The sequence below is a fragment of the Centrocercus urophasianus genome, unplaced genomic scaffold (assembly GCF_019232065.1).
Source record: "Centrocercus urophasianus isolate 14NV4802_14NV808 unplaced genomic scaffold, USGS_Curo_1.0 seq_27, whole genome shotgun sequence".
Classification (NCBI taxonomy): Eukaryota; Metazoa; Chordata; class Aves; order Galliformes; family Phasianidae; genus Centrocercus; species Centrocercus urophasianus.
The window spans coordinates 13,718,740-13,733,179 of NW_024884833.1; the positions used below are offsets into that span (position 1 = coordinate 13,718,740).

A 14,440-nucleotide genomic window follows, 5' to 3' on the forward strand; every position below is an offset into this window, starting at 1 on the left:
AATACTGCATTGAATGAATTTTTTAAATAATGGATAGAGTGTTACTGACTATGAATAAATATCCAGGAGTGCAAGTTGCTGATACTCGTAATGCATTTAAAGTTGTTCAGTTTGATATTGAAATAAGAACACATTGGAAACTGAACTGTTTGCAGCCTTTCATTTTTATGTACTTCTGTTACAATAATAACCAAAGGTTTGTAGTGTTCAATCATCTGACAGAGCTACAGTTTGCTCATGTAAAATGACAAATAAGAAGACAGCGCTTCAAAAAATAATATTTTATGCTATACTTGGAAGTTTTAAAGGCAGATGTATGAATCCAAGCTTAGTGTGCATGTCTACATCAACATTTTCCTGCATACCTTTTTATGTATGTGCATGCGATTATCTTTTTCACACCAAAAGTTGGTCTGTGCACACATTCATTCACAGTCATTCACAGTCATTCAACTGTCTGTTTTTAGAACTGTTTCACCTAGAATTGGAAGCTTAAGAATGCAGTCTGTATGTATTTTGATGTTTCATCATCTAGAATCTTTTCCTAATACTTATTTTTATTTAAACTTATATAATTGCAGTTTGGCCTCAGCTGTTCCATGCTTGACTTGTGAGCTTTAGTAAACAGCTGTTGAAATCCATGGAGTGTGGTGTGGATTCTGACACTGTCCCAGCCACAGCAGCCTATAGGACAAGGGTCTTTGCTTTCTTTACTCTCGTGTGCTTGTAAAATAAAATAGATGGGCCATTTTTACTCATATTGAATTAGTTTCCTCTTTCAATTGACTGGAGTACCTATTCTGTTTAGAAAAGCTGATAACTGGGATTGTTCCATCTGGAGAAGAGAAAGCTCTAGGTAGGCCTCATTGCAGTCTTCCTGTACTTAGAAACGTACAGGAAGCTGGAGGGGGACTCTTTGTCAGGGAATGCAGTGATAGGACAAGGGGCAAGGACTTTAAGCTGAAAGAGGGTAAAGTTTGATTAGACGTTCTTTGTGACAACTCTGATGAGACATTAAAACAGGTTGCAAAGGGAAACTGTGCATGCTCCATGCCTGGAACTGTTCAAGACCAATTTGTGTGAGGCTATGGGCAGTATGATCTAGACAAAGATGTCCTACGCAGTGGCAGAGGTGTTTGAAACAGTCTTGAAGGTCTCTTCCAACTCAAACCATTCTATGAGTCTGTGATTCTGTAAACATATTCCTACTTATTTCGTTGAAATATTTTAGCTGTGTAGCAAGAACCTTTGCTGGCTTTCCTTACATGTATGCAATGTGGGACATTCTTTAACTATTACATGATCACAATTCTTTCATTTATATTTTTTTTCCCAAAGATCTTTCCAAAAGATCTTCCCAAAGATTATGTAAAATAGGTGCTAATCAGATGTAAAGCAGCTGTTCGGTATTTTGTTCTCCATTAATTGTTCAGTGGTTGGCACTCTGTTTGCCATACCATATGCTTTTCTTTCTATTCAACTTCTTTTATTTGTTAAAGTTCAAACAAATAGAATTGTTTTTCAAACTTAGATATTTTGACTTTTCATTGATTATATTTAAACTGTGCGCATATACGAGTTCCAAACCCCTGCTGTGGACAAGGTTGCTGCCCGTTAGATCAGGCTGCCAAGGGCCCCATTCAACCTGTCCTTGACTGTCTCCAGGAATGGGACATACACAACTTCTCTGGGCAGCTTGTGACAGTACCTCAACACGCTCTGACATCTAATCTAAATCATAGAATCATAGAATGGCTTGGGTTGGAAGGGACCTGAAGGGTCATGAAGCTCCAACCCCCCCTGCTGCATGCAGGGTCACCAACCTCCATCTCTAATACTAGACCATGCTGCCTAGGGCCACATCCAACCTGGCCTTGAACACCTTCAGGGACGGGACATCCAAGGCCTACTTGGGGCAGCCTGTTCCAGCACCTCACCACTGTCTTGGTAAAGAACTTCCCTCAATATCCAACCTAAGTCTTCTCTTCCTCAACTTAAAACCATTTCCTCTTGTCCTGCCATTATCTACCCTTGTGAAGAGTTGACTCCCCTCCTGCTTGTAGGCTCCATTTAAGTACGGGAAGGCTGCACTGAGGTCACCCCGCAGCCTTCTGTTCTCCGGGCTGAACAAGCCCAGCTCCCTCAGCCTGTCTTTGTTGGGGAGGTGCTCCAGTCCTCTGATCAGGAGCCCCTCCACTGGACACTCTCTAACAGCTGCATCTTTCTTGTACTGGGGGCCCCAGACCTGGATGCTGTACTCCAGATGGGGCCTCACGAGGGCATGGTGGAGAGACAATCACCTCCCTGTCCCTGCTGGCCACCCCTCTTCTGATGGAGCCCAGGATACTATTTACTTTTCGAGCTGCTAGAGCGCACTGCTGACTCATGTTAAGTTTTTCATCAACCAGGACCCCCAGGTCCTTCTCTGCAGGGCTGCTCTCAAGGACCACTCCTTCCAGTCTGTAAGGATGCCTGGGGTTTGTCTGGCCCAAGTGCAAAACTTTGCACTTTGCTGTGTTGAACCTGATTAGATTCACCCAGGTCCACCTTTCGAGTTATTGAGGTCTAAATGGCATCCCTTTCTTCCACTGTGTCAACCATACCACTCAGCTTGGTGCCATCACCAAACTTGCTGAGGATGCACTCAATTCCCTCATTGATGTCATTGATAAAGATGTTAAAGAGCACCACTCCTAAGACAGTCTCCTGGGGTGGACCGCTTATTACCAGCCTCCCGATAAATCTCCCCTCTTTTAGTTTAAAATCATTTCCACTTGTCCTATCACTATCTGTCTGTGTAAAAAGTCAGTCTGCTTTCTGTTTATAAGCTCCCTCTAAGTATTGGAATGCCACAGTGAGGTCTCCCAGAGCCTTCCCCAAGCTAAATAAGCCCAGCACCCTCAACTTTTCTTCATAGGAGAAGTGTTCTAGCCCTCTGATCATCAGGCCAGCTCTACTAGTTCCATGTCTTCATTGCACTTGGGGCCCAAGGCCTTGTTGCAGCACTCCGTGCGGAGCCTCACAAGAGTAGAGCAGAGGGAGACAATCACCTTCCTTGTCATGCTGGCCATCCTTCTTTTGCCACATCCCACACAGTTGGCTTTTCAGGCATCCAGTCTTCCACCTGCATCCTAAGAAGAGTGCTTATTATTTATTTTCACCCCCAAAAGGGACAAAATAATGTTTGCCAATTTTTAAAGTAATTTTAAAGTTGTATAATTGATTGAGATAGTTTGAGTCAGTAGTTTCCATAAAGAATTAGATGTAAATGCATCTGGAGCAAAAAAGCATTTGTTACTAACTGAACATCCCTTTAGATATACCATCTTGAGTTATTGCTTTTATACAACTTTATTTATGTATATTTAATTAGAGAGTTGAACTGAAATTATTTTTTTATCATGAAGTATAATATCACTAATAATATCTAGATTTGAGTTTTTGATAAAAAAAGATTTTTTTCCTTTAATATTCATTATTCATTTCACAAACTTCAGAGTAACATTTTCTGTCTATAAGGAAAAGCTGTTTTTTAGCCTCTGAGTTTCCAGCCACAGAGGAGCAATAGGAGCACATAGGGAATTGAGATTATTTAGTGCTACTACTACTAATATTATTAATAATAACAGATCATTCAAAATTATAAAATAATGCAATATGATTTAAAATATATATTAATAAGCCAATTTGTTAACAATAATGCACTGTGGTGACATGATTGCTAACTTGTGTTTTCTTTCTGACTTCACTGAATTTCTTGTCAGAAAAAAAGTGCAAGTTGTATTTTGTTTTGTTATTTGACTCAGCCATCCATCCACAAGTCTTTGCTTCAAAGTTTAAGGTCACTAGAGTCTCTTAAAAAAATGGCATTAAATCTTAATCTCCCAGATTTGCGATTTAACTGCTCTGAACCATTTTACTTGGAAAGGAAGGCAAAAATAGCCTGAGGTTGAAAAGTCACTCCTGATATTTAATGTTTGGTAAAATTATAAGCAACTGAAAAGTCAGTCCTATGATGGTGGTATGTCAGGCAGAATTAATAACCAGCAAACGTTAAAAGACATGAAGACATGTAGATATGAAGTATGAAGTACTTTGTTTTCCTATTCTGTTTTGGAGCATTGAAATACAAACAATTAAGATAAGACAGAAGAGATGAGTCCAAATTTTTAGCAAGTGTGAAGAAGGATTCCTATGCTTTGTGGGTATTTTGACCGATGAAGAGTGACTGTCTTTAATAATGCTAGGTTGTGGATAGCATGGGGTGTCAGAGAGCCATTCAGTAATGTCAAGTGGAACTTTCTATAAAGAGGTCTTATCATGCTGTTATAAGTGAGGATGATAGTAATGTTGTTCCACTGTCATAGCACTTTCCTTCTTAATCCATGAAAGAAATTCTGTCTTCCTTCTCTTTGAAGAATTTACTCCATGGTGTGATTCACAGCAAGACTGAGAATTTTGTCAGGGTAGGTGTGGCCTTCTGATCAATTGGGTGCGTAGAGGAATGAAAAAAAAACAGCCAACATTAAAATATGTTCATATAATTAATGATATTTTCATAAATAATTATACATCAATGATAACGTGATAGCACAAGAACAATGAAGAGAATGTGAAGAATACCCCTGACTCTGATGTTTATGACCCTCTGAGTATATGAATCTCCAGCTTTTAACAGCTATAGTTTGTGTATTCTTATAGAGAAATTAAAAAGGATTATGTTGAAATAGTCAACAAGCTTTTCAAGTCCATTTTCTTTCAATATTGACACTTTTTCCTTGAATGGGTTGAAAAACTGACAAACATAATGCTTGTTGTATAAATAATTGGGCAGTATAGCACCAGGGCAGATATGTAAACTTTGTTCTTATCGTTTATTATATGCAGTCTTTAAAAATCTGTTGCTTTTTAGCAATGCAGACACATAGTTATCTCTTCATAAACACACTATTTGTGGTGTTTTGTTTGTTTTCCAGGATTTTCTTTCTACGCTGTTGGAAGACATACCTGAACAAAAAGAGTAAGTGAGAACGAGGCTAGTAAAGTCATAGAATTCTAATAGTGGAGTCAGATTTAATTTTCAGCAATGCTAGCCAGAAATAGTATTTCACTTATTGTTTTCTGTATGTTGCATTCAAGCATATGCATCTATCTCTATAAATTCTCATTCACACGTAGAAGCAAAAATATAAGACTTGTGATATTGCTATTTCATGCTCCTCCTCAAGCTGTGTCTCTAATGTTAAGGCAACCAAAAAAAAGGTTTTGTGTTCACTGTGTGACCTGAAGTGCTAGGCACAGCTACTCAGCTTAATCTGTGATCCTCCTGCCTGTGCTGCTTTTGGCACATGAAGCCTGAGAGCAAGAAGAAGAGCTTTGCCCTGGATCTAGGAGAGCAGAGAAGGTTTTTACGCAAGCAGTACTATGGTAGTATCCTCTCCTTGTCACAAAGTGTGCCAAATGAGGGAAAGATGAAAAACACTTACAGAAATCCAGTGTTAAGCATCTCTCATGTCCTTTGAAATCCTCTGTGTGACTGGCTGAACATGACACAGCATGTCTTTAACAGAAACTTGAATCTGTCGCTGCTTATTTGTTGGTTAGTTCTGTATTACTGTGGACTGTACTACAAATACAGATTCTTCTGCAGTGAACTGTGGCATATTTTAAAAAATAGCACATCTACTGGAAAAAACACATTTTTCGGAAGCATGATTCTGAAAGTCTTTATCGAGTTTAGATTTTTCCTGAAAAAAAAAAAAAAAAAAAGGAAGTATAAAGCGAAATGCTCTGAGATTTTTAGTGAAAGGCTTCTGTTCTAGGGAGTGAGAGACAGGGAAGATACTTATAATTGATATATTGGTTTGTGCCACCATGAGTGGTGTTACGCTTTCCAAAGATTTACCTTGGAATGCTGTGTGGTTTGTATCATTGGATAGGGATTCCCAGCACCACAGAAATCAGGAACATTAAGTGGAGAATATACAGAATATGAGGAAGTGAATTATCTAGTGATTTGATTATACTTTGATTTGCTAAAAGAAACTTCACTTTCCTTTTCTCACATGTTTTTCCATTGCCCAATGTAAAGTGTTATTTGAATAAGCAGCCAATTTTCAGCCAAGATACATGTAAACATTTAGTAAGACCAATGCAAAGGAAGTATGGAAGTATTTGTTTTGCATCACTCTCCAGAATAATACATAGAAAATTTCAGATCTATGGAAATTAATTTTACAGCCAGACATATAGTTTATCTGAACTTATGTACTCTCAAAATCACCCTGAATGTAGATATCAACAGCAGTGCCTGGAGTAACAGAACACGTGAATAGAGAGGAGGCATTTATTTCTTGTCTGCTACAAAGATTTTTTTTTTCATTGTTGAATGCATGCTGTTGGTAGTAAACAAAAACAGCCTGAAGGAAAAGTGAAGGGCAAAAAGGTAAAAACAGAGTATCTGTTATCAACACTATCTGTTGATAAGTGGATTTTTTTTGCATAAAGGTTCAACCACAGAAATAGAGTACACACGAAGTGCAGAGCAACAATTCGAACTCTTTGTAGCACATAAAATTGCTCATTCTTATCCAATTCTACCAAGTAAAATTTTAACATTAAACCTAAACACTTCTTCCTTGAAAAATATTAAGCATTCTAATATTGCCTTGAAATAAATTACTAGTATGGAATGAAGCCAAGGCCTAAGTCAGCTATGGCAAAAGAGGCACACTTAGCGTTGCTAAGAGAAGAGTTTGGCTCATTGGGAGACTTCCATAATGAGAGTAGCATTAGAACTGGAAGAAAGCAATTGCACTAAAGTGTGGAAATTTTCTGTAATTATTACTTGGTAGTAGTAGTAGTAGTAGTAATGGAGTAATGGTACATTACTGTTCTGCTTTTTGATGCAGCAGACTGTAAGTTTTTCTCTTTTGCCAAACATAAGTACACCAGGTTTTAGTTACAAGAGCTTTTTTTAGTACATTCCCAATGATGAACAGCTCCAAAATACAGACATCTGGAGATGCAGTCCCTGATTTTGCTGTCTTCCATACATAGAGTAGGAGGACTACATACCTAGATACTTCCTTCCTACTCTGACTCAGTTTTGCTAGCTACAGGAATCCATTCTCAGAGACAGATCCTTCTGTTTCTGCACTGCAGCTGGGTTCTGACCAACAGGCCTAGAATCAACTAGTTTGCACCTGAGGTCAATTTCTCTCTGTAAGGGGCTAATGACAAGAAGGAGACTTGCCTATAGACATTATCTGTTATTGTTTCAAAGCCTTTTAAAATATTATATGCTCTGGCTGTAGCTCTCTATTGACTTGTAACTACTAAGAAATCTGTAATACTACTCATTTGTAACTGGGATATCTTATTTTCTCATATTTGAGGAATTTGAGACTTCATTGCAGTTTTTTTTTTTTTTTTTTAAGAAACAAGCCAAACAACAACAAAACTACTCTTACATGTCTTTGTATAGTGGTCCACTAACTTTTGATCAAAACTTTCTGTGATTCTGCTCTTCTTAAGGCTTAAATCTATATTCCTTAATGTAAACTGATTTTTACATTTTCACATTTCCTTTTCACATCTGCCCAGCATGTAAACCATGCAGAAACTCAGTGTTTTTAAGGTCCTGTAGTACAGAGTGAGATTTGTCAACCTCAGATAAATCAGAGTTGCAGCTGTTTGTGCTCTTTATGAGTGCAAATCTTTTTTGTGCTAGTTCTGTGGTGATTTTTTTTATTTGATTCAATGATTCAATAAAATAAGAGGATTAATAAATCTATTGTTCTAATAATGCAGAATAGTCAAAGAACGGATTGTGTTATATTTCTGCTATTCATATTGCTAATAACTCGGACCTACTAACCACATTCTTTGGACATCTACATAGACTTTCAGTTTATTAAGAAATCAATGCTAAAATAATGCTGTAATTTCAAAACACTTGTCTACGTAGGTGTATGTCTCTTTCTTTCATGCTATCCTTCTTGGATACTCACACTGAAGGCTACTAACCATGAATATGTTGATTTTGATGAACAGTTGGAAGGCTCCCAACCTTTTTTCCCAGTATTTGTGATTCCACTTCAAAAGAAAAAAAATATTTTTTAAAAGGAAAAAAAAAAAACTTATCTGTAGGAAGCTATTAGGTTCTTGACAGCCACCAACTGGTCAGTACTCTTTGCTTTATCATCTAGCTGGAACGTCTTACTTTGAAAATAATTTATGTGAACGAATGCATATATCCAGACGAAGTGAATATGTTATTGAAGTATTTTCAGCTGGATATGTTGACTTTTTGCCTTCCTTTACCTCCCTCTCAGCCTACAAAAAAGTTATGTTCTTTCATGTTCTCTGTTTATTTGAACAAAATTTTTTTTTCTTAATGTGGATTCTCTTTCTTGATTGAGGAATTAAGTGGGTTTATGTTTAAAGTTTCCGAAGTGCCTTGGGGCCCAGTGCAATGAAAGCTTGCTATGTAGACAGTTTTTATAACTTTAACTTTGAAATTATCATCAGTGCAAGTATTTTACAGAGCTTTTTCTGAAACATTGCATCTGGCCATATATATACTATATGTATATAATTTAGATCATTCATCATCTGATTAGCTAATCTAAACAATTGACAAGGGATAAGATAAAGGAGGCACTAGTGTTCTAACAGCAGGGAACAGTGGTGCAAAGCAATTGCCATACTATTTTATAAGCTCAGATTCCCTTAGCCCGTTACACTATCTAAAACAGAAGGCAATTCAGAAAATCAGACATACAGATTTAAGTCCTACAGATGCTGAAATGCAACATAACTTATGTAATGTAATGTAATCTTATGTAAGATGGTAAGTGCCCTTTCTGAAAATGGGCGCTTTACTGAATTGCAGCCTCTAGAAATACTTGGCTCTGAGTCCTTTCTTTGTGGGTTTTGAAACAGTAATTTGTTTATGATCTAGACGAAAGTGGCGTCCCTGCTCATGGCAGGAGATTGGAACTAGATGATCTTTGAGCTCCCTTCCAACTTAAGCAATTCTATGAGTCTATGATGTATCTTTTGGGTTTGGCTGGAAGTTGGTAGAAACCTTTCCAAGGACTTCTCAGTTAAGTATTGACTCTCAACTCATTCAGAGCAGATCTTCGCAATAGTCTCCATAACACTAAAACATATGAGGAAAAATAAAAAAGTAATATGTACAGAAAGTTGATATTTTTGATAAATGCTATCAAGAAAGTTCTAAATTGGTGTAGTGCTTTCATCCTGATAGGTTTCACTCCCACTCCTCAAAGGCAGAAGGGGAAAAGATTTTAGGGGTTGAGATAAGGATAAGAAGATTGCTAAACAATTACCATGATGGGCAAAACATTTCAAAATAGGAAGATAACTGCCAGTTCATAACAGGTCAAAGCAGTATAAACTAAAAGCAAGCTAAAAACTTGCCGCCTAGTCTGTCTTCTATCTTCTACCTCCTCCCTCCAAGGGTTGCAGGGAATCAGAGAATGGGAGCTGCAGTCAGTCCATAACACTTTTTCTCTCTTGCTCCTTCATGGTCACTCTGCTGCTACTCTGCATGGACCCCTCTCACAAGAGGTTCTTGCCAAACTGATACTAGGTGGGTTTGCCTCAGGTGGCAGTTCACCCAACACTGATCCAACACAACTCTGTACCGTGAGGCCCACACTCCAGGCACTGCTCCACCACTGTCCCCATGGGCAGCAGCTCCCCTAGCCCTCCTGCCCCTTTGAGGGTTGCTCTCCAGGGCTGCAGCTCCAGCCTGGAGCACAGCTCCTACTGCGGGCTCTCCATGGGCTGTATCTCATTCAGGTCTTACCCACTGCTGCAACATGGGCTCCCCCATGGCTGAATGTAGAGGTCTGCCTTGCGTTGGTGCCCATAGGCTACAAGGGGACAGCCTGCTCCTCCATGGGCCTCTCCTGGGCTGATGGGAGCTTTTGCTCTGCACCTGGAGCTCCTCCTGCCCTGCACTGATCTCGGGAGATGCAGTATTATTGCTTACATTTTTTCACTCATTGTTCCCAGCTGCTGTTGCATATCTTTCCTTTCTTAAATATGCTGTCACCATCATCTGTCACAGGCTCAAAAAAAACCAACAGTGTATAGTAAATAAAGTCACTACTTAGCAAATACAGTGTATTCACTCAACCTAGATAATTTTTTTTCTGAGAAAATCTTGCATTTTAAGTTTTGCCTAGGCTGTTAAAAGGAGGTGGAGAAACTGGCAATGTGAAGCTGTGTTTCTTATCCCTAGGTAAAACAAATTAAGCATGTATGTAAAAGCATTTTTACCTAGCTGCTAGCTCTTGTACAGCTTTGGAACATAAAGCTGTGCTGGTTTCATGAGAGAAAAAGTGAAAAAGTGTTCTTCTGATTATGCTGCTTGAGAAAGAATAAATTAAATGATTCACCTGATCTACCTTTGACTATACAAAATTTTGGTGTCTCATTTTAAGCTTGTCCTATGTGTGCTTTTTGCAGTAACACTGCAGTAAGATGCTCTCAAGAAAAAAAAAAGTTGTCTTATCCCAGGGAAAGTGTACTGACTGTTTGGACTTATCTTTTTTTCCCTCCCATTCTCTTTGGAAGGAATTCAACTGACTAGATTAATTAGACACCAATTTTTAGAATACTGCATGGAGATAAATGTAATAATGCCTGAAGGACCTAGCATTTAAATGTTCCAAATTTGCATAAAAAACAAGGTAGTATTAAAAATGGACCAAATCTAGATATAATTCACTTGAATGTAGAAGACCATCCCACTACAAGCATGACATCTCTGTTGAGTTACCTATGTAAAATCAACTTCTGTAGTGATCAGACATATAGAATGGTAATTTCCTGAAAATTCATAATCCTCACCAATGTAAAAATGCTTTTTCTTGAATGCTGTGGTTGGATCACATGGTATGAGAAAATTTTTATATATATATATTTTTCCAGACCGTGACAGTCTACTGTTTCCTGGTGTTACAGGATATGTTTTTGACTTCTCAGATTTATTAATTAGGGAGATTTCTTTTTCTTTTAGGGAATTACTCTTTTTTGTGGAACTTTTTAAGTCACCTCAGCCAGACTTATAATGTCATTTCTCACTTGTAAAGAGCCTTAGAGAAAGGTTGGGACCTAAATTGCATGAGCTGTTGAAATATACTACTATCACTAAATAGACTGGTTATGTTTCCAAATTAAGCCTCCTTAGTCAGCAACATAATATATGACTGATCAAAAAATGAAGAAAACTGTTAAAAGAATAGAGACTGTAAACACATGTAAATGGCATTGTCACTATGAATAGAATGACCCTTTCCTTTTTAATTTGCAGCTTCTTACAATATTTAGTATGATGCTCTGTCCTGTGTATGCAAGTATATCTTAGTAGCTGAAAGACACGGGGCAGCACTTGTAAGCACAGTTTTTTTTACATTTAAGGTACCTGGTGATTCATTTTTGCCTTTGTTACAAAATTCCTGTGTATTTTGGACAAGCTTATTGTGATCAGACTGCTTATTTTTTGCAGGTACCGCTGAACAATTACTCAATGAATAGACAGCTGACTCTATTTTAATCAGATACTCCTGCCTCTAATTCAAATTGACAGAATTTTATTCTATTAAGCGGGCCTGCTGTTAATGATACTTCCTTCAGAATATTGCTAAGTGGGAGTAGGCATGGTAGATCTGACAACATGATGGTGTGGAGTAGAGATTGTAACTATTAGTTTACCTTAAAGGAATATAACGTACAGTTCTGTTGAGAGATGGAGGGGAAACTTTTCATCTTGAATTCAGGGAAATTAAGAATATCTAAGTCAAGATACAACCCATGTCTGGAAAAGTGCTGCTGCTAACCATGCTAATCATCCTAACCATCAATAATTTAAATCTTTGGTCAGTCCAAAGTAAATTAGACAAGATTAAAAATAATTATAATAATTACTAAGAGCAGTAAACACACGAATTTTTATTCTATGATTTTGTTGAGTGTTTCATCATAATGATTGACTGCTTTCAAGACTTCATAAGCTCTCTAGCATTAATTTTCCTAGTTGCATGTCAGACATAACTGTGATTGATCTGTCGCCAAGTGGCGGCAGATTGTTAGCAGAAGTTAATATTCAAAGGTGTTCTAAAATCATTCAGTAAAAACGATTGATGAATTCATTGCAAATTCTTTCATAGTCGTGGATACAGTCCATAAATAAACTTCCTGTGGGGTCAGAATTTTAAGCAGAACTTTGTCAGAGTTGGGGAAAATAAAAACCAATAGAATTCTTTGTCATGTAGTTAAATTAGAACCAGTGCTGAGAAGCTTACCTTCCTGCTTTAGAACTTCAGAATGGATGTTCTTTTCTGGGTACTTTGTGGGTTATGGATCTTCACTTGAGGGTAGCTGCAGATACTAGAATGAGTCTTGCCAAGGTATTTCAGTGCACAGGACTGTGCATGTTATTCTCAGAATTTATAGACAGCTTGTTTCAGTGTCATTTTTCAGCATTGGCATACTGCATGAATAGTGTAATTTTTTAAATTTAATTTGCTTCCCTGTAAGTTGGGAAGTTTTCAGCCTATGCTGAAGTAAATTCAGCACAAGCTACTTGCAGAAGCAAAAGTGGAAATATTATTTCTGAATGTACAAATAATTTTGCCTGTGGTTATTTTAGTCCCAAATTGCTTGGTCAAAACAAGCTATTTTCTTTTGTATTAGTTGAAGCTCCAGACTATTCCAGACTTCACGTTGAGTGTTATCAGCATATCAAGAAAATGTAGGAGAGATTAAACTTAAACTAAAGTATATTTAACTACTCAGTAACTCTGAGGATTAAAATCTATAGGTGCCTTTAAAATCCATAAGATAATGGAAGTTGTTCTTTTATTTAATCTTCTTTAGTACTTTATATTTACTTATAGACTGCTTCTGTAACAACCGGTTTTGAGTGTCTCCAGCTAAACTTACTTATCCCATGTTTTTGGGTTTGTTTGTGTTTTTTTCTCAGTAGAAGAAAGAAAAATGGGAGCACATATTCATAATTTATGTTTCATAACTGCAGTTTGCCATCTTAAATATTCTCTGTCCATAGCCATTTATCCTTTGTTTAAACATGCAAAAAATCTGATCTGTCTTTAGTTTGCTCATATCACCTCTGATGGTATTATTCATTAAAAAATCCATAATGTACTACTACTGTATTACATCCAGTACTGGGAACTCTGGGTTTTGCTTAGCTACTTCATCGTTAAATTTAATGTGAAAAACGTCTATTTTTGTGTGTATACTCTAACTTTTTTTTTTTTTTTTTAAAGGTCTGAGTTAACTGTTGAAAGTATCTCCCAGAATTGGCTTGATACTTCAGGCATACCAAAGGTAAATTCAAAATATTTGTTCTCTGTTCTTTCTGGAGACTTGCATTTCACTTTGTATGTAAAATGTATTATTTTTAAATAAGCAATTTTGATTATGACTCTACATCTTAATACGAAGAGAAAGAAGAGAAAATTTGCTTTAATTGGAAGGGTGCAAGAGAAAGGACAAAGTACTCATACATTTTGATGTTCAGTCATTTCTGGAAGAAAGACCTTGATTTTAATACTATGTTTTAATCAAGAAAATAAATAGAAAATTCAGTTTGTTGTAGAACAGCTGCTTTAAGTATTTTAGATAAACTGATGTTGCATAACTGTAGTTGTAAGGTACTAAACAGGCTCTCCGAAATAAAAGTGTTGTACAATTTTGCTTAGAACTGTCTCTCTGAGGATATGCCTTACTTGTTTCTACAATCAGCTCTGAAATCACAAGTAAGGAAGATAGGAGTATGCTAAAGAATTGAAAATAACTTTGATTTGTGTGAAAACTGAACACTGTCTACTTGAGTGTATGCTGTAAGCTTCAGAATGACTAGCAAGTAGTTTCGTAATTTCCCATCTACTGAGTTTGTAGGTAAAACACAGCAAAAATATAGCTGTTCTTTTGAGAATCAGCATGCTCAAATCTCCTCTATTTCTTTCATCAGTAGCCTTTCTGATTTCTTACTCTTGTTGCCTTTAGCACTTCTCAGACTCTTGCAGGAACCGATTTCCACTGTACTAAAAGAAATGGAGATGTCATTCAGAGAATAAAAAACCTTGTTCAATTAGTGCTTTATTAAATCATCTGGGGAGACCTTATACCTGAAATCAAGACTGTTAAGGCTGCTTAGTAGCTCTCAATACATTTCTGTTATCTGTTTATGAATTTATTTACTCTCTAGAGAAGTATAAATTGGTGTGCAGTAAATGAGAAACAAAACACCTTAAGATGTATTCATTATGTGGGTTTTTTTCAGAAAATATTTTCTTACTGTTGTGATAGATTCGGGTCTGCGAAGGCATATATGCCTTTTTTTTTTTTTTTTTTTTTTTTTTTTTTTTTTTTTTTT

General features: G+C 37.0%; 1 protein-coding gene across 2 annotated transcripts in view; it reads left to right on the plus strand.

Annotated features, from left to right (window-relative positions):
• The window catches only part of LOC122164718 (aminopeptidase O (putative)), a 129,769-nt gene that overhangs the window by 83,287 nt on the left and 32,042 nt on the right, over positions 1-14,440 (plus strand). For both annotated transcript variants that reach the window (XM_042826948.1, XM_042826949.1), the window contains exons 10-11: positions 4,977-5,020; positions 13,329-13,389. In XM_042826948.1, coding sequence (XP_042682882.1) covers positions 4,977-5,020; positions 13,329-13,389 — 105 coding nt within the window. The remainder of the gene's footprint in view (positions 1-4,976; positions 5,021-13,328; positions 13,390-14,440) is intronic.